We start from the raw sequence: 23,114 nt of genomic DNA on the forward strand, positions 1-23,114 counted from the left end.
TGGGTCCATGGGGTCACAAAGAGACATGACTGAGCGAGTAACAGTTTACACTTAATAATTCAAGTATTAATTGTGCACTTACAAGCTGTTGTAACCTTAAGCAAGGTGCTTAACCTGAGCCTTTTCCTCATCTTGTTAAAATGGAGATGCAATAACCTTAACCAAAACTGCATGTAAAACACTTAGCACTACTTGACATTTATTAAGGGTTTGATGAATTACAGCAATTATTAAGAGCTGAGTCAAGCTCCCACCATGAGGGAAAACCTTCAACTCTCCTTGCTACTCCTTCCTGAGCCACTTTTACTGTTTCTCAAGTGTTATCTGCTGGCATCATGGAGACACTGCACAGAAAAGGCCACAAGCAGTCAGTCACACAGAAGGCTTATAGCTCGGGGAAATAACATACTCCTGCTGCTGGCTACAGATCATTATGACTACAGAAATGAGAGTGTAACTTTTGAAACAAAGGACCAACATCAGGTTTTGTTACTACAGGATTTGCTGTTTCCAGTTTTCTCCTGACTTGTCAAACATGCCTTTGGGACCTTTTTGCTTTTTTGCTCCCTGACCCAGTGTTCCCACCTCTAAGGCCTCATCCCTTGAGAATATCCCAACCACTTCTAGAAGAAGAAAGCTTTGACCCTCTCTTGGCTTAGTTTACCTACACAATGGGGGTAGAATACTTACAAGCTAAGTATTCTACTTGGTACATGAAGATTTGCCTATTTTACCTCAACCTCCATAGCACTTGCTCTGAGAAGTTTTGTCCAGGCAAGTTCAAGTTTGCCCCTTTTAGAGACCAAACTGTTAACCAAAAAGCTTTTTTTCTCTTTGGCAATTGTGGGTCACTTTTTAACCTCTTAACTGTTAAGTCTACCTATAAGCCTGTTTAAAGTGTATCAGTCCAAGATTTTTTTTTTTTTTTTGCTGTAAACATCTAGTAATTATTTCTGTTTCTCAGAGACAGTAATTCTTATAAGCTACCCAGCAGGAAGCCTGTTTCACTAGGCTTCCTAATACATATTATAAGAATTTTATGACAGGAAATTAACTTCTGATCCAGGATTCAAGGCCTGAGGCATTCATTCATGTTTCACTACCTGGAACTCTGGGCCTGTGAAATAATCCTAGAATGTCAGAATTTTAAGGGACTTATTAGAAATAATACAATCCAGTGATTTTCAAACTGCTTATTTCAAAAGAGCCACTGCCCTCTTTCCCTCCTCCCCCAATACACATATTCATTCATATACCTACTCACCCATTTCAGAACTGCTCATCTTTATGCCTCAGTAAAGATTTAACATCAAAATTTTTCTCTTTAATAAAGGGTTTTATAGTTTAAAGAACTGATCCCTGGTGGCTCAGTGGTAAAGAATCTGCTTGGAATGCAGGAGACCCGGGTTTGCTCCCCAGGTTGGGAAGATCCCCTTGAGAAGGGAATGGCAACCCACTCCAGTATTCTTGCCTGGGAAATTACATGGAGCCTGGTGGGCTACAGTCCATGGGGTTGCAAAGAGTCAGACATGACTGAGCTATTAACACTTTCATTTTTACAGTTTAAAGTATTTGAAAATTACTGACTTATTTTAAATCCCTCATCTTACCAAAGGGAAATAGATCCATAATAGGAAGGTGGCTTGGCCACTACTTGTCAGAAAAGTTAAGTGATACAGCTGGGACTAGACCCAGAATCCTGCTTCACCACTCCTTAGGCTTAGAATCAACAAAACAGGCCCTATCTCTTAAAAGTTAATAGAACTGGTAAAGGGGGAAAGGGCAGGGAAGATAGGAACACATTCCTTATATGTGGGAAAGGTAGGCTCTGGTCACATCTGAGCCTGTACCTTGCCTAGAAGTTGACCATTTTTTACTCAAGTGCCTCTTGTTCTAGAGAGGCTGCAGGATCTAAGATCTCTGCCTTTAAACTGGGATGAGCCATCTCTCTGAGGGACCACAAAATGTAGTTATAGAAGAGCAAATACATGTAAAATAGGAATACAATAACCTATCTCTTAGCACTGTGAGAGTTAAAGAGATGATTCATTTCAGTCTTCATTTATGTGCCTGGACATCAACCAAAGGCCTTTCTCCAATAAAAACTTAAGTCCAGAGGTCAGAATCATGAAGGAACAACCCTTCAGTCCTTACCTCTTGGTTCCTGGCAGCAAGATTAGGCAGAGGGTGCCTGGGCACAGGTTGTGGTAGAGCTTTTCTATCTTCCGGCCCCAGTGCCAGGCAGCTATCTTTGGATGGTCCACGTTCAGCATCTAGGATCAAAGCCAGATATAGACACTCAGCCAGGGTACCCAATGCTCACTTTTGGACAGATGGCAACATTCCTCCTCAGGCTCCCAGGAAAGGCTCTGTTCAAATCCTCAGTGTGAAGCCAGAATCTATACTATAGGGTTCCCGGCCCATCCCAGCATCCCCAGGCTTTCAAGTCAGTTTAGGACAGCTACTGTCCTTTCCTCCAGATGGATCTTCCAGGGCCCTGAGTTAGGGAAACCAAATCACTAAGGAGAGCTCTAGTCTGGCCTCTGCTATTAAGCATATCTGTGACCTGGGCAAGTCATTCACGAGCTCTCATCTCTATTTCTCATCTGCTAAATGTGGGACTTGAGACTAGGGCAGAGTTTCCCAAACTTAAGCCACTCACCTCCTATCTTCACCCTTCTGTTGGATATTCCCTAATGGTTTTCTTTAAAGTGAATCAATTTCCTCCTTAGCTTCATCTAAGTAATACTAGGGATCCCTGGGGGCTCAGATGGTAGAGTCTTCCTGCAATGCAGGAGACACAGGTTCAATTCCTTCTCCCTAGAGAAGGAAATGGCAATCCACTCCAGTCTTCTTGCCTGGAAAATCCCATGGATGGAGGAGCCTGGCAGGCTACATACCATGGGGTCACAAAGAGTTGGACACGACTGAGGGACTTCACTTTCACTTTAAAAATAATACTATCCATGTAATCATAGGTTCAATGTGGTGGTTGTTACCTTAAATAAATATTAGAAAAAAAAGTTCATAACTAAAAAAAGGTGAAAAATGAGGTCCACCTACGACCACCAAAAATCATCTTGTGTATATATACACTGCAGGAAACCTTAGATCACTTAAGACTGGTCCAGCTCTCCAACTTCCTGTATCAACCCCTCAAAATCCCTTGGAGAGCCACCTCGAAAACTTGATTTTAGCAAGTTTGGAGGAGACAAAGTATGAGATATCTTGGAGAAAGAAAGGTGTGTCCAGGGCTGGAAGAAGCTGGAGAGTGAAGTTAAGTGCCAGGAATCTCATGACTAATTTCCATAAATATCAGAAGGCCAACACCAAGACCAAGAAAACTAAAGTATCTAGCTACCTTTCCCCTCAAGCCCCAGGATACAGTCATTAACTCACTCACCTGCCAGGCCTCCTGCTCTGAAGAGGGAGGTATGACACGAACCCCTGGTAGCCTTGATTCGCGAGCTAAGCCCCTGAGCCAGGCATGGAGGTGCCTGGGGGTTAGGGCATGCCTGCCTCTCAGCTTCCAGTCCTTGCCCGTGAGAATGTTGAGGGCCCTCTGGGCACTGCCAAATGTTTTGAACCCTGAAAACAACAATACTCTGTTCTGTTATTAAGGACCAAAAAGAAGAAACCAAAAACAAAACTGATCACCATCCGAGTTAGAGCTCACCCGGAGCCAAGGAAGAAGGACAAAATCAGGAGACGCTGACCTGATCCAGCCCAGGAGAGCCTATTTGGTGAATGTTTCCTTTTTCTGACCTCATGGTATCACCATCTTTAATCTCCTTCCCCAAGGCTATATTTGGTGGCATAGACTTACTCAAGAAACAATATCCTTTCTGCTTTCCACTTTTAAGATCTTTAGGCAAGATCATAGCTTCCAGGCCCAGGAAGATGCTACAGTGTTGCAACAGGTGTTCTTTGAAGGTTTCACTCACTCCAGACAGGTATATAGTACCACGGTTCTCAGAATCTTGTTCCAACTCATTCACAAGGGTGTCACAATCAAGGGTGAGTTCTGTCACAGGCCTCTGCACCTAACCAAGGAAAGATGGCATTAGTGCTAAAAAAGTCACTACTTCAATCCCCAGGCCTGTTACATACTAGCAAGTAACTTAATTCTTCAGTTTCCTTATCTATATACAGAGGCTAATGATAACTGCCCCAAAGAACTACGGTAGTAACTTACATAGTAGATAAATAAATAAAAATGTAAATATTTTTGTGTAAATAATACTCCCTTACCTTTCCTTTTCACCCCAACACCTGCAATGGAAATCAGTTCTCTGCCATCTACACCAATGAAATTCTGGTTTAATTACATAAGAAACATCAAGATACCATTGATTTCCCTGAAAGCTAAAGGGCAACCATAAAACAAACAAACCATTTAGATCTAAGTAGTGATAGAGAGTCCAAGGTAAGAGAAACCCAAGTAAGATGGTAGGTGTTGCAAGAGGGCACTGGAAGGCAGACACACTGAAACCATAATCACAGGAAACTAGCCAATCTGATCACATGGACCACAGCTTTGTCTAACTCAATGAAACTAAGCCATGCCGTGTGGGACCACCCAAGACGGACGCGTCATTGTGGAGAGGTCTGACAGAATGTGGTCCACTGGAGAAGGGAATGGAAAACCACTTCAGTATTCCTGCCTTAGGAACCCCATGAACAGTATGAAAAGGCAAAATGATAGGATACTGAAAGAGAAACTACCCAGGTCTGTAGGTGCCCAATATGCTACTAGAGATCAGTGGAGAAATAACTCCAGAAAGAATGAAGGGATGGAGCCAAAGCAAAAGCAATACCCATTTGTGGATGTGACTGGTGATAGATGCAAGATCCGATGCTGTAAAGACCAATATTGCATAGGAACCTGGAATGTCAGGTCCATGAAACAAGGCAAATTGGAAGTAGTCAAACAGGAGATGGCAAGAGTGAACGTCGACATTCTAGGAATCAGCGAACTGAAATGGACTGGAATGGGTGATAACTCAGATGACCATTATATCTACTATTGTGGGCAGGAATCCCTTAGAAGAAATGGAGTAGCCATCATGGTCAACAAAAGAGTCTGAAATGCAGTACTTGGATGCAATCTCAAAAATGACAGAATGATATCTGTTCGTTTCCAAGGCAAACCATTCAATATCATGGTAGTCCAAGCCTATGCCCCAACCAGTAATGCAGAAGAAGCTGAAGTTGAACGGTTCTATGAAGACCTACAAGACCTTTTAGAACTAACACCCAAAAAAGATGTCCTTTTCATTACAGGGGACTGGAATGCAAAAGTAGGAAGTCAAGAAACACCTGGAGTAACAGGCAAATTTGGCCTTAGAATACGGAATGAAGCAGGGCAAAAACTAATAGAGTTTTGCCAAGAAAATACACTGGTCATAGCAAACACCCTCTTCCAACAACACAAGAGAAGACTCTACACATGAACATCACCAGATGGTCAATACCAAAATCAGATTGATTATATTCTTTGCAGCCAAAGATGGAGAAGCTCTATACAGTCAGCAAAAACAAGACCAGGAGCTGACTATGGCTCAGATCATGAACTGCTTATTGCCAAATTTAGAATTAAATTGAAGAAAGTGCGGAAAACCAGTAGACCATTCAGGTATGACCTAAATCAAATCCCTTATGATTATAGAGTGGAAGTGAGAAATAAATTTAAGGGACTAGATCTGATAGACAGAGTACCTGATGAACTATGGACGGAGGTTTGTGACACTGTATAGGAGACAGGGATCAAGACCATCTCCATAGAAAAGAAATGCAAACAAGCAAAATGGCTGTCTGGGGAGGCCATACAAATAGCTGTGAAAAGAAGAGAAGTGAAAAGCAAAGGAGAAAAGGAAAGATATAAGCATCAGAATGCAGAGTTCCAAAGAATAGCAAGGAGGGATAAGAAAGCCTTCCTCAGTGATCAATGCAAAGACATAGAGGAAAACAACAGAATGGGAAAGACTAGAGATCTCTTCAAGAAAATTAGAGATACCAAGGGAACATTTCATGCAAAGATGGGCTTGATAAAGGACAGAAATGATATGGACCTAACAGAAGCAGAAGATATTAAGAAAAGGTGGCAAGAATACACAGAAGAACTGTACAAAACAGAGCTTCATGACCCAGATAATCACAATGGTGTGATCACTGACCTAGAGCCAGACATCCTGGAATGTGAAGTCAAGTGGGCCTTAGAAAGCATCACTACTAACAAAGCTAGTGGAGGTGATGGAATTCCAGTTCAGCTCTTTCAAATCCTGAAAGCTGATGCTGTGAAAGTGCTACACTCAATATGCCAGCAAATTTGGAAAACTCAGCAGTGGCCACAGGACTGGAAAAGGTCAGTTTCCATTCCATTCTCAAAGAAAGGCAATGCCAAAGAATGCTCAAACTACCGCACAATTGCACTCATCTCACATGCTAGTAAAGTAATGCTCAAAATTCTGCAAGCAAGGCTTCAGCAATACGTGAACCGTGAACTTCCAGATGTTCAAGCTGGTTTTAGAAAAGGCAGAGGAACCAGAGATCAAATTGCCAACAATCGCTGGATCATGAAAAAAGCAAGAGAGTTCCAGAAAAACATCTATTTCTGCTTTATTGACTATGCCAAAGCCTTTGACTGTGTGGATCACAATAAACTGTGGAAAATTCTGAAAGAGATGGGAATACCAGACCACCTGACCTGCCTCTTGAGAAACCTGTATGCAGGTCAGGAAGCAACAGTTAGAACTGGACATAGAACAACAGACTGGTTCCAAATAGGAAAAGGAGTATGTCAAGGCTGTATATTGTCACCCTGCTTATTTAACTTATATGCAGAGTACATCACAAGAAACGCTGGGCTGGAAGAAGCACAAGCTGGAATCAAGATTTCCAGGAGAAATATCAATAACCTCAGATATGTAGATAACACCACCCTTATGGCAGAAAGTGAAGAGGAACTAATAAAAACCCTCTTGATGGAAGTGAAAGGGAAAAAAGTTGGCTTAAAGCTCAACATTCATAAAACTAAGATCATGGCATCTGGTCCCATCGCTTCATGGGAAATAGATGGGGAAACAGTGGAAATAGTGTCAGACTTTATTTTTGGGGGCTCCAAAATCACTGCAGATGGTGATTGCAGCCATGAAATTAAAAGACGCTTACTCCTTAGAAGGAAAGTTATGACCAACCTAGATAGCACATTGAAAAGCAGAGATATTACTTTGCTAACAAAGGTCCATCTAGTCAAGGCTATGGTTTTTCCAGTGGTCATGTATGGATGTGAGAGTTGGACTGTGAAGAAAGCTGAGCGCCGAAGAATTGATGCTTTTGAACTGTGGTGTTGGAGAAGACTCTTGAGAGTCCCTTGGACTGCAAGGAGATCCAACCAGTCCATTCTGAAGGAGATCAGCCCTGGGTGTTCATTGGGAGGACTGATGCTGAAGCTGAAACTCCAATACTTTGGCCACCTCATGCAAAGAGTTGACTCATTGGAAAAGACCCTGATGCTGGGAGGGATTGGGGGCAGGAGGAGAAGGGGAAGACAGAGGATGAGATGGCTGGATGGCATCACCAACTCAATGGACTTGAGTCTGAGTGAACTCCGGGAGTTGGTGATGGACAGGGAGGCCTGGCGTGCCATGATTCATGGGGTCGCAAAGAATCGGACACAACTGAGCGACTAAACTGAACTGAACTGAGTCATAAAGAGTAGAAGGACAATGCCAATGCAGTGCAGATTGATTTTGACAAAAATTAAAGTTATCATGTGCCAGGTCACCACTATAAGAATACCAGGCTTGGATGGAGACTTTCCATAATATAAAGTCTCATGTCTAAGCTTCTGAGGGGTGCTTGTCTAAGCTGGAAAATACAGGGTTGAGGAAGGGTACTACTTTATGCTTTCTCTGGTGACCTTACCTTGATGCAGGAACCCTCTACCAGGACGCCATCCAAAGACTCTATGGCCAGCTGGGCAGCTTCTAGGACTTCATATTGTATACAGAGATGTGGCTGCAAGAACACGGAGATTTTCTTACTTTGGCTTTGTAGGCTTAAACTGCCAGAGAAGGGGCTGGGAATAGAGTCCCCTTAAACTACAGTGGCCAAAGTCACAAGAATGGATGTCCCTACAGTGCTGGGCTAGACAGTGATCACAAACTGTCATTTTAAGTAGAATCACCACATGCAGAACCTAGTTTCTCAGAAAATAACCTTAAATTTGTCACCTAAAATTGAAGCCTTTCTCTCTCTGGGTGCTATGGGGTAAGTAACAAAAGTATTTACTGCCTAAATTGCTTTTCATATTATTTATTATTAATCACTAAAGTCATCACTCTAAGTCACAGGCAGAGATTCCCATTTGTCTTATTAGCTTAATTTTTTAAATAAGCAGCTTTCCCACAAACTTCTGGAGGTTAAGTTCTTCCACTGGATTTGTGTCTTCAAATTTACTGCTTTTCCATTTGATTAACCAAATAGCTAAATCTATGTGATAGTCCAAGCCATAACATCATCATAGAGATTAAAGTGCTCCCATAGAAAACCTTCATTTTATTGGATTTGACAATGATTTCTTGAATATGACACCAAAGACACAGGCAACAAAATAAAAAAAGTAGAGAGAGAACTAAATCAAAATGTGCATCAAGGAAGAACCATCAACAATGTGAAAAGGCAGCAGAAAGAATGGGAGAAAATATTTGCAAATCACATATCTACTGAAGGAGTCAAAATATATAGGGGACCTCCCTGGTGGTCCAGGGGCTAAGACTCTGTGCTCCCAATGCAGGGGAGCTGGGTTTGATCCCTGGTCAGGGAACTAGATCCCATATGCTTCAACTAAAAAGTTTGCATGTCCCAACAAAGATCAAACTGCAAGTAAGACCTGGTACAGCCAAATAAATATTAAAAAATAAAATACATAGAGAACTACTAAGACTCAACAAAAACATCAAACAACCCAATTAAAAAATAGGCAAAGGACTAGGAGAGGCATTTCTCCAAAGAAGATATACAAATGGCCACTAAACATACAGAGATACTCAACATCATTAATCATTAGGGAGATGGAAGTCAAGAAAACCACAAGATATTACATCACATCCATTGTGAAGTAAAGTGAAGTCGCTCAGTCGTGTCTGACTCTGCGACCCCGTGAACTGTAGCCCACCAGGCTCCTCCGTCCATGGGATTCTCCAGGCAAGAATACTGGAGTGGGGTGCCATTTCCTTCTCCAGAGGATCTTCCCGACCCAGGGATTGAACCCAGGTCTCCCTCATTGCAGGCAGACGCTTTAACCTCTGAGCCACCAGGGAAGCCACCCTGGCTCACACCCATTAGGATGGATCAAAACAAAAAATGCCCCCCAAACCAAAAACAACATGGGTTTGGGTGGACTCCGGGAGTTGGTGATGGACAGGGAGGCCCAATGTGCTGCGGTTCATGGGGTCGCAAAGAGTCGGACACAACTGAGCGAATGAACTGAAACTGAACTGAACATGAAATTTAAGAAAATTGGAGGCAATATGAGTATTGGCAGACTTCTTAATTCTCAAAAAATCAGATCTTGTCAATACTGGGCACACATTCTTATGGGTCAACACTGTTCCCATGAAACAGAGCATGTCTCATATTCCAGTTGGTGACAATCAAGCTCAAATCACTAATATCTGAATGGCCCTAGAAGGCATCTGAATTTACCACAATAGATTAGAAGGTCAAAAATCTAAGTTTTCTTGTCTCATTACCTGATGTGTTTCAAGAACAAGAGTCATTAACTGGACTGGACCAAAACTCTTAAACAGCCTCTTCAGAGCACTGAGGTTACAATTTTTATTAAATGGCCCAGCGTAGACAGTTGACATCTCTGTCCACTTGATCTTTATCTACAAGAAAAACAACAGAATACAGTGAGGAGATGGATGTGGAAAGAGAATCAAGTCAAATCTAAAGAAATCATAAGTTGAAACATGGGATTAAATCCTTTCAAGGAATTTCTCAACACAAACACCTGTCAAATGTACAAGAATTTGTCTTCAGGGATTTCACGGCATCATTATTTGTAATAGCAAAATTTTATCAAATCCAAATGCTGAAAATAATAGGTATATCCTACAAAAGAAAACTAGGCAGCACAAAGATTATATAGTGTTATGAACAGATGTTTAAGATATATTGTTAAGTGAAAAAATAAAGTTGCAAAATAGAATATATAGTCTGATTCCCATCATAAAAATGTAAATGGTAATATACCTATAGAAAAAATTTAGAGAAATATATAGTAAACTTAATATAAGTATGTATTACTTTCCTTAATTGGAGGAGATTATAATGTCATCAAATAAATCATCTAGTAGAACCCATTCACTTACCCTTTTGTTCATCTCTTGAGTGAGGTTGGGTGAAAAGGGTTCAAAAGAGAACTGCACGATGCTGAAGGGAAACAGGGGGATTTCCACTCTAGCCTGCTCAAGAACCTGTAGAAAACAGCACAGCCTGGATGAGGCAGGAATCTAGTCTATTGTGGCTTGTGGAGGTGAGCCACAGTAATATAAACAATGGTTGTCTTTTTACCCATGTTAAAAAGCAATGTGAGGCTGACTTCAAGGTCTGGAAAAAAAATGGTGATACCACACAGCCTTGTAAAAAACCATCTAATCAGTAAAAAGAACAGAATCACATATGACCCAGATCTCTAGCATTACTAAGAAGCAGACTATTACAACCTTCAAATTACCTCTAAGTAAAAAAACAAGTTAAATTCCAACAGAGCTACCATCACCCCACACTGTTGCAAGCCTGTGAATAAAGAGGGAGAAGAGGTGCAAGAGACTTTGAGGGGCAGGGAGCCAAGGGGCACAGAAGGCTTGGGTGAAACAAACAAAATCAGCCCCAGAAAAAACTACAACTAAATGCCAAAGCAATGAAGACAGGTCACAACTTTGAAGGTTCAAGCCCCTGACTACAAGGAAGAGACTTGACAGCCTTAGAGAAACAGTGTTTCTGGGGAAAAATCAGATATATAGAGAAGAGGCAATACCCTATTGGAGCCACTGCAGTGAAGGAAAAAAAAAAAAAAGAAATTAGGACAGAAATTAAGGAAAAAAGAGAAATAAAAGATAGGAAAAGATAAATACCAATCCCTCACAAGAGCATTATAAACTTACTCTTCCTAGCACATCTTTCTCAAAAAAACCATCAACACTTTAAAAAAAGAAAAAAGAGAGCCTGACATCACAGATAAGAGTACAAGGAAGCTTTAGGCCCTCAGTTTGCCACACACACCACTTTAATACTATGTAAGCCAAAATATCTTTGCAAGAATATAAGAGACCAGTGGAGAACTACAGCACCCAGACACAACAACAACAAGGGATCCCAGCAACAGGAAAAGGAAAATATGCAGGTTTTGTATACCCATCTATGCCTGCACTATCTAACCTAGAAGAGCTCAACATAGAGGAAACTTCCCATACTGGGGATCTTCCCTCTGGACAGAAACAAGAGTGGACCATGCACTCAATGTCATGGTTAGATTGGGCATTGCCCGAGGGACTGATTAGTTTCTGTTTCACTTGACTCAAACCACTGATAGGACTGGCAGCCTTGTTTGTAAGCCACTGATGCAATCACATCTTAATAATGAACTTGTAATCACTGCACATTAGAGCTGCAGTTCCAAACGCAGATGTCAGGAGGAGCAACAGATTGCAAGTTCTGAAAGGAAACAGGGACAAGCTGCTCGGGGAGTATGAGACAACTAAAAGCACCTGCACAAGCTCAGTGACAACACATCCTCAAAGTAGATTTGAGAGGTCCTGAAAACTCACTCTGAGCTGATCAGTGAACGCTTTCCTTTCCACAATGCCAGGCCCTAACAATGGGAGAGGTAGCTGACCTAAAGAAATACAGAATGAACTAAAAAGAGAACAAAGATAAACAACTAATGAAATCAGGAACAAAATGAGAATTTCATTAAAGAGACAGCAACTATATAAAAAAGAACTAAATAAACTCTGGAGCTGAAAAATACATTAAGTGAATTGAAAAATTCACTAAAGGGTTTCAACATCAGACTTGATTAGGCAAACTTGAAAATATATCTTTGAAATCACTAAGTTAGAGCAAAAAGAATAAAGAAAAGCAAATAGCATCTAAGAGGCTTACAGGACATCATCTAGAGGACTAATACAGAAAAATATAGGCATCCCAGAAGAAGAGAAAAAGGGATACAGAGCTTATCTGAAGAAATAATGGCTGAAAAACCCCCATATCTGAGCAAAGGAAAGAACATACAAATTCAATAAACTGAAAGGACTCCAAGCAGGATAAATCTAAAGAGACCAACACAAAGACATATTACAATCAAATTTGTTAAAAGACAAAATTAAAGAGAGAATCTTGAGCAGCAAGAGAAAAGCAATTCATCACATACAAGGATGCTTTCATAAGATTATCAGTGGATTTCTTTACAGAAACCTTGCAAATCAGAAGAGAGTGAAAAATTCAAAGAGCTAAAAAACAAACAAACCCCATCAACCAAGAAAACTGTATCCAGCAAAACTATGCTTAAAAAATGAAGGTTAAAAAAAAAAAAAAAACTTGAGGAAGTTTATCATCACTATGCTTACTCTTATGAGAAATGCTACAGGGGGAGTCCTTTAAAATGAAAGGATGCTAGACAACAACATGAAAGTATTCCAATTAAGGTAAATACATGAAGACACATAAACATAATACACTTGTATTGATGTAATTTTGGTGCATAAATTCACTTTTAATTATCCAGAACTTAAATTGACAAAAACATGGAAAAAATAACTACATGCCTATGTTAATTGTTTTTCTAATATGGAACAATGGACTGGTTCCAAATTGGGAAAGGAGTACATCAAGGCTGTATACTGTCCCCCTGTTTATTTACTTACATACAGAGTACATCATGCAAAATGCCAGGGTAGCTGAAGCTCAAGCTGGAATCAAGATTGCCAGGAGAAATATCAATAACCTAAGATAGCAGATGGCATGACCCTTATGGCAGGAAGCGAAGAGGAACCAACGAGCTTTTTGATGGGGATAAATGGGGAACAATGCAAACAGTGACAGACTTTATTTTCTTGGACTCCAAAAACACTGCAGATGGTGACTGCAGCCATGAAATTAAAAGACGCTTGCTCCTTGGAAGAAAAGCTATGACAAACCTAGACAGCACATTAAAAAGCAGAGATACTACTTTGCCAAAAAGGTCTGTCTAATCAAAGCTATGATTTTTCCAGGTCATGTACGGATATGAGAGTTGGACCATAAAAAAGCTGAGCGCCAAAGAATTGATGCTTTTGAACTGTGGTGTTGGAGAAGACTCTTGAGAGTCCCTTGGACTGCAAGATCCAACCAGTCCATCCTAAAGGAAATCAGTCCTAAATATTCATTGGAAGGACTGATGCTGGAGCTGAAGCTCCAGTACTTTGGCCACCTAATGAGAAAAGCTGACTCACTGGAAAAGACCTGGATGCTGGGAAAGGATGAAGGCAGGAGAAGGGGACGACAGAGGATGAGATGGTTGGATGGCATCACCAACTCAATGGATATGAGTTTGAGCAAGCTCCCAGAGATGGTGATGGACAGGGATGCCTGGCGTGGTACAGTGCATGTGGTTGCAAGGAGTCAGACGTGACTGAGCCACTGAACAACAACAACTAGGTTTGATACAGCTTTCCTGACAAGAAGCAATTGCCTTCTAATTTCATGGCTGCAGTCACCATCCCCAGTGATTTTAGAGCCTAAGAAGAGGAAATCTGTCACTACTTCCACCTTTTCCTCTTCTATTTGCCATGAAATGATGGGAACACATGCCATGATCTTAAGTTTTTTAATACTGAGTTTAAGCCAGCTTCTTCACTCTTCTCTTCACCCTCATCGAGAGGCTCTTTAGTTCCTCTTCACTTTCTCCCATCCGAGTTTTATCATCCACATATCTGAGGTCGTTAATGTGTATATAATATATAAAAATGCAATTTATGATATCAGTAACATAAAGTTGAGTGGTGTGGAGCTTATAGGAGTAGAATTTTTGTATGCAATTAAGTTGTTATCAGTTTAAAACAATGTTTTAACTTTAAGATAACTGCAATGAGACTACAAAGAAAATATCTCCAGAACATACTCAAAAGGAAATGAGAAGGGTATCAAAGTCTGTTTCTACACACCCACATACACATACAATGAATGAAACTCAAAGGAAGACAGTAGAAAAGAGAGGAGGGACAAAAAGCTGTAAAAGATACAGAAAACAATAAAATGGAAATAATCCTTCCAATCCAATGATTACTTTAGACAGCAAAATGTTATTAGCAAACTGAATTCAACAACACATTGAAAGTTTTACACACCATGATCCAGTGAAATTTATTCCTGGGATGCAAGGATGTTTCAGTGTATGAAAATAATTCTATGTAATATACCACATTAACAGAATGAAAGACAAAACCATATGATCATTCAACTGCAGAATAAGCATTTGACAAGATTCAACACTAGTTCATAAAAACAATAAAAAACTAAAAACAGGAGGAAACTTCCCAAACATAATAAAGGCCATATATGAAAAGCCCACAGATAACATCATACATACATACAGATACATCATACATAGTCAAGGCTATGGTTTTTCCATTGGTCATGTATGGATATGAGAGTTGGACTATAAAGCTGAGCGCCAAAGAATTGATGCTTTTGAACTGAGGTGTTGGAGAAGACTCTTGAGAGTCCCTTGGAATGCAAGGAGATCCAACCAGTCCATCCTAAAGGAAATCAGTCCTGAATATTCATTGGAAGGACTGATGCTGAAGCTGAAACTCCAATACTTTGACCACCTGTTGTGAAGAACTGACTCGTTTGAAAAGACCCTGATGCTGGGAAAGATTGAAAGCGGGAGGAGAAGGGGACAACAGAGGATGAGATGGTGGGATGGCATCACCAACTCAATGGACATAAGTTTGAGTAAACTCCGGGAGTTGGTGATGGACAGGGAGGCCTGGCGTGCTGTGGTCCATGGGGTCGCAAAGAGTCAGACATGATTGAACGACTGAACTGAACTGAACTGAACATCATACTCAAAGGTAAAAGACTAAAAACTATTTCTCTAAGATCAGGAACAAGGATGTCCGCTCCTCCCACCTACATTCAACACAGTATTGAGAATCCTAACCAGAGTAATAAAATATCCTCTGAGGAGGATACCTAATATTTAAGTTTCATATTAAAAAAAAGTTCAAATTGTCCAAAAATGAAATGCCCATTTTGGCTTCACAGTAGTTATTTTGCATAAATGTATAGACATCAATAGGGTTTCCCAGAAGCTACAGTGGTAATGAATCTGACTGCCAGTGCAGGAGGCGCAAGAGATGTGAATTCAATCCCTGGGTTTGGAAGATCCCCTGGAGTAGGAAATTGGAACCCACGCCAGTATTCTTGTGTGGAAAATTCCACAGACAGAGGAGCCTGGTGGGCTAGAGTCCAATGGGTCACAAAGAGTCAGACACAACTGGGCATACTGAAATAAAATAGGAATCCACAGGTCCATGTGAAATTAATGAATGAATGAACAAATTAATAAGGTAATGGGAGGACTCTTACTCATAGAATGCTGAGTAACAACTAGTAAATATGGAGGAAGTATATAGAGTTGGAAAGTCATCCTTGTACAACAGTCACAGTAAAATTGGTTCAGCTAAGAATCATCAGTTCAGTTGAGTTCAGTCGCTCAGTCATGTCTGATTCTTTGCAACCCCATGAATCGCAGCACGCCAGGCCTCCCTGTCCATCACCAACTCCCGGAGTTCACTCAGACTCATGTCCATTGAGTCGGTGATGCCATCCAGCCATCTCATCCTCTGTCGTCCCCTTCTCCTCCTGCCCCCAATTCCTCCCAGCATCAGTCTTTTCCAATGAGTCAACTCTTCACATGAGGTGGCCAAAGTATTGGAGCTTCAGCTTTAGCATCAGTCCTTCCAAAGAATACCCAGGACTGATCGATCTCCTTTAGAATGGACTGGTTGGATCTCCTTGCAGTCCAAGGGACTCTCAAGAGTCTTCTCCAGCACCACAGTTCAAAAGCATCAATTCTTTGGCACTCAGCTTTCTTCACAGTCCAACTCTCACATCCATACATGACCACAGGAAAAACCATAGCCTTGACTAGACAGACCTTTGTTAGCAAAGTAATGTCTCTGCTTTTGAATATGCTATCTAGGTTGGTCATAACTTTCCTTCCAAGGAGTAAGCGTCTTTTAATTTCATGGCTGCAGTCACCATCTACAGTGATTTTGGAGCCCCCAAAAATAAAGTCTGACACTGTTTGCACTGTTTCCCCATCTATTTCCATGAAGTGATGGGACCAGATGCCATGATCTTCGTTTTCTGATTGTTGAGCTTTAAGCCAACTTTTTCACTCTCCCCTTTCACTTTCATCAAGAGGCTTTTTAGTTCCTCTTCACTTTCTGCCATAAGGGTGGTATCATCTGCATATCTGAGGTTATTGATATTTCTCCTGGCAATCTTGATCCCAGCTTGTGCTTCTTCCAGCCCAGCGTTTCTCATGATGTACTCTGCATATAAGTTAAATAAGCAGGGTGACAATGTACAGCCTTGATGTACTCCTTTTCCTATTTGGAACCAGTCTGATAAGAGCAGGAGGGGATTTTGATGAAAAGCAGGGTATTTGCTTTTCTTAAAGTATATCCTCACATAGTACTTATTTGAAATAAGGGGAAAAAGCAGTAACTCTCTAACAGAGAAAGCAGACAATATCTCGTTAAGATCATCAAAATAAAAACAAGAAAGGGACAGATGGACCAATATGCCTCTTGATGTGGTGCCCTGAAAAGGACATATTACTTATGTATGATCTGGCTAAACATACAGTCTGCATAACCTGAATCTAATTATAAGGAAACCCAAAATGAAATTACCAATGTCATGAGAGACAGAAATTCAATAGCCAAAGCCACAGGCCTGCTAGAATCTGGAAAAAGACACTGGCAGCTGACAGTTCTGCTCCTATTGGGTAACTAAGACTAAAAGTGCTCCATACAAAATTTGAGACAGAAGACTGGCTAATGGTACACAAGGTTGCTAATGAGTAACAGCTTGATACTGGCATAGGTTACGAAGGGTTATGTTACCCTCTACTCTGAATACAACCTTCAAAGACACAGTGGGTCACTTACCTCTTTATTTGAAAGGCACTTAATAGTTTGACAGTTTTTGGAAGAAGAAAGTGCACTAGCATCTGCCTCCTGGGTCAAGAAAAGGAGCTTCTGGCCCACTGAATCCAGGCATTCTAAAACACTGTAAAGAAGGAGAGGTTAAGGAATAACCCAAGGTTAAGAGGTTAGGAATAACCCAAGAGTTACTAACCCAAGAGTTACTTCTTTATACTTGTACTGTCTAACATGGTACCAATTAGCAACATGTGGTTATTTTAATTAAAATTAAATAAAATGAAAATTCAGTTTCTTAATTGCAGTAGTCACGTGTACTAAAAGGTTTACACGTGTGGATAGCACAGTTACAGAACATTTCCACCACTATAGAAATCATATTTGTCATTGCTGCTCTTGATTCAGGGAGAGGAAGGATAAACAAAAATATATTCAAAGCTCTTTATCAAAGTTTAGGCTAGATTGTAAGGATCTGATATATTTATTAGGCTGCAAAGACAAATCCCTTCTGAATCTGTTTTTTGTTTGTATTTTCCCCAATCTGGGCAAGACATCAAGACTATAGCTGACTCCTTTAATCAAAATACTCACTAGTCTATATCTCCTCTCATGCTACTTAGTTCAATGTTATTTCAATGTCTCACTTTTTTGGTAAAATGAGTTATTTTAAGACACGTCAATATATTCAGAAAATTAGAAAAGCATGCTATTCAGGGAAGTAGATGGTAGTTTTCCCTCCATAGTTTCTGTAATGGAAGAATGTTACTCATATTATTGATAAACATTTCTCAATAGACTCAAAAGGAGAAAAGAAATTGCTAGGTTTTGTTGTTAAATAAGCAATCAGATACTCCATTTATCTTTGTAACTATTTAGAACTGAAAAATATTACCTTGTGTTTAGCCGCTGAACTCCTTCTGCTGTATTTCTTGGCTCTTGGCTTTCCTGGTAACTAAATAGTGCCTCCAGATTTAGTTCTGCAATCTTAAAAGAAAATAAAGTGGTAAAAATCATTTAGTATCTTGTAAAGTATTTGATGGCAAATAGATGGGGAAACAGTGGAAACAGTGTCAGACTACTTTTTTGGGCTCCAAAATCACTGCAGATGGTGAAATTAAAAGACGCTTACTCCTTGGAAGGAAAATTATGACCAACCTAGACAGCATATTAAAAAGCAAAGACATTACTTTGCCAACAAAGGTCCATCTAGTCAAGGCTATGGTTTTTCCAGTAGTCATGTATGGATGTGAGAGTTGGACTATAAAGAAAGCTGAGAGCCAAAGAATTGATGCTTTTAAACTGTGGTGTTGGAGAAGACTCTTCAGAGTCCCTTGGAATGCAAGGAGATCCAACCAGTCCATCCTAAAGGAAATCAGTCCTGAATATTCATTGGAAGGACTGATGCTGAAGCTGAAACTCCAATACTTTGACCACCTGTTGTGAAGAAATGACTCATTTGAAAAGACCCTGATGCTGGGAAAGATTGAAGGCGGGAAGAGAAGGGGACAACAGAGGATGAGATGGTGGGATGGCATCACCGACTCAATGGACATATGTCTGAGTAAACTCCAGGAGTTGGTGATGGACAGGGAGGCCTGGCGTGCTGCGGTTCATGGGGTCGCAAAGAGTCAGACATGACTGAGTAACTGAACTGAACTGAAAGTATTTGAGGCTAAAAAACAAAACAAACAAAATGCTCAAACCTGAAAAACCTACTCAAATGGTGTTCTTTGCTTCTGTAGACAGTGAACTTTGCTGATGCCACAGTCCTAGACTGGGTTCAATACTTACCAGATCGCGTCTGGCTGCTTAGCCAGGAATGGCAATCTGTTACCAGCTGCTGATGTAACATGAATATGGGAAAGGACCAAGCGGGGCTAAGTGAAAAGCAGTGACAATTCATTCATTCCCAAGTCACTTAAAACTTACTTCTCTGTAAACATGCAATCTTTTGAAACTATAAAAGAATAGTTTTCATGGCAATATGAAGAAAAAAAGACTTTATTATATTAATACAAAATTATTAAAAGTATTCTAGTTTATTCTCTTTGCATAAAGTGAGAGCCCTTTGGGAGTTTTCGTGTATAGAGATACAAGTTTTCTTACTTAGAATCATTTTAGATTTGCAGAAAAATTATAAAGAGAATATAGAGTTCCCAAGCATATTCAACTGCCATTTTCGACTATTATTAATATCTTAGATTAGTATTATATATTTGGCACAATTATTGATGTTAGTTTTTTCTTTTTAAATTTTTTATTTGAGTATAGTTGATTTACAATGTTGTGTTAGTTTCTATTTATACCAAAGTGAATCAGTTACACATATCCATTCTTTTTTTTTTTTTTCACATATCCATTCTTTTATAGATTCTTTTCCAGTGTGTTATTAACTAAAGCCTATGCTTAATTCAGATTTCCTTAGATTTTACTCAAGTGATATGCAGTTCTTCCTAGAAGTCAAGTGGCAACTGCTGTTGAAACAGTGCTACCCCAAGAGAGCAAAAATCTATGTAGATATTTATAATTATCACAATTATTAACATCAGTTACAGTGACTTAAAAGTAGCATGCAGGATCTTTAGTTCCCTAAACAGGGATAAAACCCATGCCCCCTGCAATGGAAGCACAGAGTCTTAACCACTGGAATTCTATCAACTATAATGATTAATACCACTTTATGGTGCTTAATATATTCATGGCACTGTGCTAAGAGCATTGTACTATATAATATCTCATTTACCCTCACCAATATCCCAGAGAAGTGTGTTCCCATTTTACAGATCTAGAAACTAAAAACTAGAAACTAAAGTTCTTCAGAGAAATTGCCTTAGATATCACATATCATTTCACCTATAATATATACCATTTCACCTACTGAAAAACAGGTTAAGTCTAACTTCAGAGACATTTAACCATTATATTATGCTAGTGATACACATCTTAATTTCAAATATATGTTCACCTTGAATTACACTCCCATTTTTGTAAAGAAATAGGATATGGTGGTTTGTGACACTGTTCTAGTCTCATAAGTTTAAGGAAAGCAAAGATACTAACCTTCTTTGGGCCATACTTGAGGAAATATCGAGCCAATTCAAGGGTTGTTCTAGCATCTTCTGTAGCATCATGACCAAGCCTATCTGGACACTGTATATCCTTCCTGGAAAGTCAAGGTAAAATTGAGATAACTGGGAGCATTCTTTTTTTTTTTTTTTTTAATTTTGTGGCTGTGAGGTGCGGCATGTGGAATTCCTCAACCAGGGATTGAACCCACACCCCCTACATTGGAAGCATGGAGTTTTAACCACTGGAAGGCCAGGAAAGTTCTGAGAGCATTTTTAATGACAGATTCATTCAACTACCCCAAAGTTCTAGCTACATGTAAAATTTTAGCATCCCAGTAATTAGATTTGAATCACAACAATCAAGATTCGTTTATTCCTTAATGCCAAGATCTGAAAGGTTCTGAGAATACAGAATGATCAGGAATGGCTTTGTCTACAGTAAGCACATCATCAATGGCTATTTAATAAAAAGTCTCTGGTTCACTCCCTAGGCAATCCCTTGTCTCATTTCTTAGATATAGCTGTGGTTTTAAAGTTATCTTCCAGAAATTTTCTATTTGTATACAAGTGTCTAATATACAGCCTTCCCAGGTGGCGCTAGCGGTAAAGAACACTCCTAAAAATGCAGGTAGAGTTAAGAGACATAGGTTCAAACCCTGGGTTGGGAAAATCCCCTGGAAAAGGGCATGGCAACCCACTCCAGTATTCTTGCCAGGAGAATGCCATGGATAGAGACCCCGGGTGGGCTACGGTCCACAGGGTCACAACTGTAACACAGTTGTGTCAGGGACACAACTGAAGCAACTCTGCATGCATGCACGCATGTCTGTTATATACTTAAAAGTTCTTTATTTAAATTTTTTGACTGCACTGTGTGGCATATGGGTCTTAGTTCCCTGACCAAGGATGGTGCCTGTGCCCCCTCCATTGGAAGCACCGAAATGCCAGAGAAGTCTCATTATTTTAAAAAATTTGTAAAAATACATATCTTCCCTGGTGGCTCAGACAGTAAAGCATCTACCTACAATGTGGGAGACCTGGGTTCAACCCCAGGGTCAGGAAGATATCCTGGAGAAGTAAATGGCAACTCACTACAGTATTCTTGCCTGAAAAATCCCATGGATGGAGGAACCTGGTTAGGCTACAGTCCATGGGGTCACAAAGAGTCAGACACGACTGAGCGACTTTACTCACTCATACAGCTACATCATATCAATATCTCAAAATCTTTGAATCTTCTTCTGAAACTCCATTTTATGGAGATTAATCTATAAATTGGAGAATAATACCCAGATTTTTTCTCAGTAACATCTTCAGATCAGATCAGTCACTCAGTCGTGTCCGACTCTTTGCGACCCCATGAATCGCAGCACACTAGGCCTCCCTGTCCATCACCAACTCCTGGAGTTCACTCATGTCCATTGAGTCAGTGATGCTGTCCAGCCATCCCATCCTCTGTCGTCCCCTTCTCCTCTTGCCCCCGATCCCTCCCAGCATCAGAGTCTTTTCCAATGAGTCAACTTTTCGCATGAGGGGGCCAAAGTATTGGAGCTTCAGCTTTAGCATCATTCCTTCCAAAGAAATCCCAGGGCTGATCTTTAGAATGGACTGGTTGGATCTCCTTGCAGTCCAAGCGACTCTCAAGAGTCTTATCCAACACCACAGTTCAAATGCATCAATTCTTCGGCGCTCAGCCTTCTTCACAGTCCAACTCTCACATCCACACATGACCACAGGAAAAACATTAGCCTTGACTAGACGAACCTTTGTTGGCAAAGTAATGTCTCTGCTTTTGAATACGCTATCTAGGTTGGTCATAACTTTCTTTCCAAGGAGTAAGTGTCTTTTAATTTCATGGCTGCAGTCACTATCTGCAGTGATTTTGGAGCCCAGAAAAATAAAGTCTGACACTATTTCCACTGTTTCCCATCTATTTCCCATGAAGTGATGGGACTGGATGCCATGATCTTCGTTTTCTGAATGTTGAGCCTTAAGCCAACTTTTTCACTCTCCACTTTCACTTTCATCAGGCGGCTTTTGAGTTCCTCTTCACTTTCTGCCATAAGGGTGGTATCATCTGCATATCTGAGGTTATTGATATTTCTCTCGGCAATCTTGATTCCAGCTTGTGTTTCTTCCAGTCCAGCGTTTCTCATGGTGTACTCTGCATATAAGTTAAATAAGCATGGTGACAATATACAGCCTTGACATACTCCTCTTCCTATTTGGAACCAGTCTGTTGTTCCATGTCCATTTCTAACTGTTGCTTCCTGACCTGCATACAAATTTCTCAAGAGGCAGATCAGGTGGTCTGGTATTCCCATCTCTTTCAGAATTTTCCACAGTTTATTGTGATCCACAGAGTCAAAGGCTTTGGCATAGTCAATAAAGCAGAAATAGGTGTTTTTCTGGAACTCTCTTGCTTTTTCCATGATCCAATGGATGTTGGCAATTTGATCTCTGGTTCCTCTGCCTTTTCTAAAACCAGCTTGAACATCAGGAAGTTCACAGTTCACATACTGCTGAAGCCTGGCTTGGAGAATTTTGAGCATTACTTTACTAGCGTGTGAGATGAGTGCAATTGTGCAGTAGTTTGAGCATTCTTTGGCACTGCCTTTCTTTGGGTTTGGAATGAAAACTGACCTTTGCCAATCCTGTGGCCACTGCTGAGTTTTCCAAATTTGCTGGCATTGAGTGCAGCACTTTCACAGCATCAGCTTTCAGGATTTGAAATAGCTCAACTGGAATTCCATCACCTCCACTAGCTTTGTTCGTAGTGATGCTTTCTAAGGCCCACTTGACTTCACATTCCAGGATG

At 40.4% G+C, this 23,114-nt stretch overlaps 1 protein-coding gene across 6 annotated transcripts in view; it reads right to left on the reverse strand.

Moving 5' to 3' along the window:
• Window positions 1-23,114, reverse strand: part of REXO5 (RNA exonuclease 5) — a 69,850-nt gene that overhangs the window by 10,307 nt on the left and 36,429 nt on the right. For all 6 annotated transcript variants that reach the window (XM_027528067.1, XM_027528068.1, XM_027528063.1 and 3 more), the window contains 9 exons: window positions 20,289-20,391; window positions 18,121-18,212; window positions 17,235-17,355; window positions 10,380-10,484; window positions 9,756-9,893; window positions 7,927-8,019; window positions 3,827-4,043; window positions 3,404-3,588; window positions 2,155-2,273 (listed from right to left, as the gene is read on the reverse strand). In XM_027528067.1, the coding sequence (XP_027383868.1) occupies window positions 2,155-2,273; window positions 3,404-3,588; window positions 3,827-4,043; window positions 7,927-8,019; window positions 9,756-9,893; window positions 10,380-10,484; window positions 17,235-17,355; window positions 18,121-18,212; window positions 20,289-20,391 (1,173 nt within the window). The remainder of the gene's footprint in view (window positions 1-2,154; window positions 2,274-3,403; window positions 3,589-3,826; window positions 4,044-7,926; window positions 8,020-9,755; window positions 9,894-10,379; window positions 10,485-17,234; window positions 17,356-18,120; window positions 18,213-20,288; window positions 20,392-23,114) is intronic.

Source organism: Bos indicus x Bos taurus, chromosome 25, assembly GCF_003369695.1.
Source record: "Bos indicus x Bos taurus breed Angus x Brahman F1 hybrid chromosome 25, Bos_hybrid_MaternalHap_v2.0, whole genome shotgun sequence".
Lineage (NCBI taxonomy): Eukaryota > Metazoa > Chordata > Mammalia > Artiodactyla > Bovidae > Bos > Bos indicus x Bos taurus.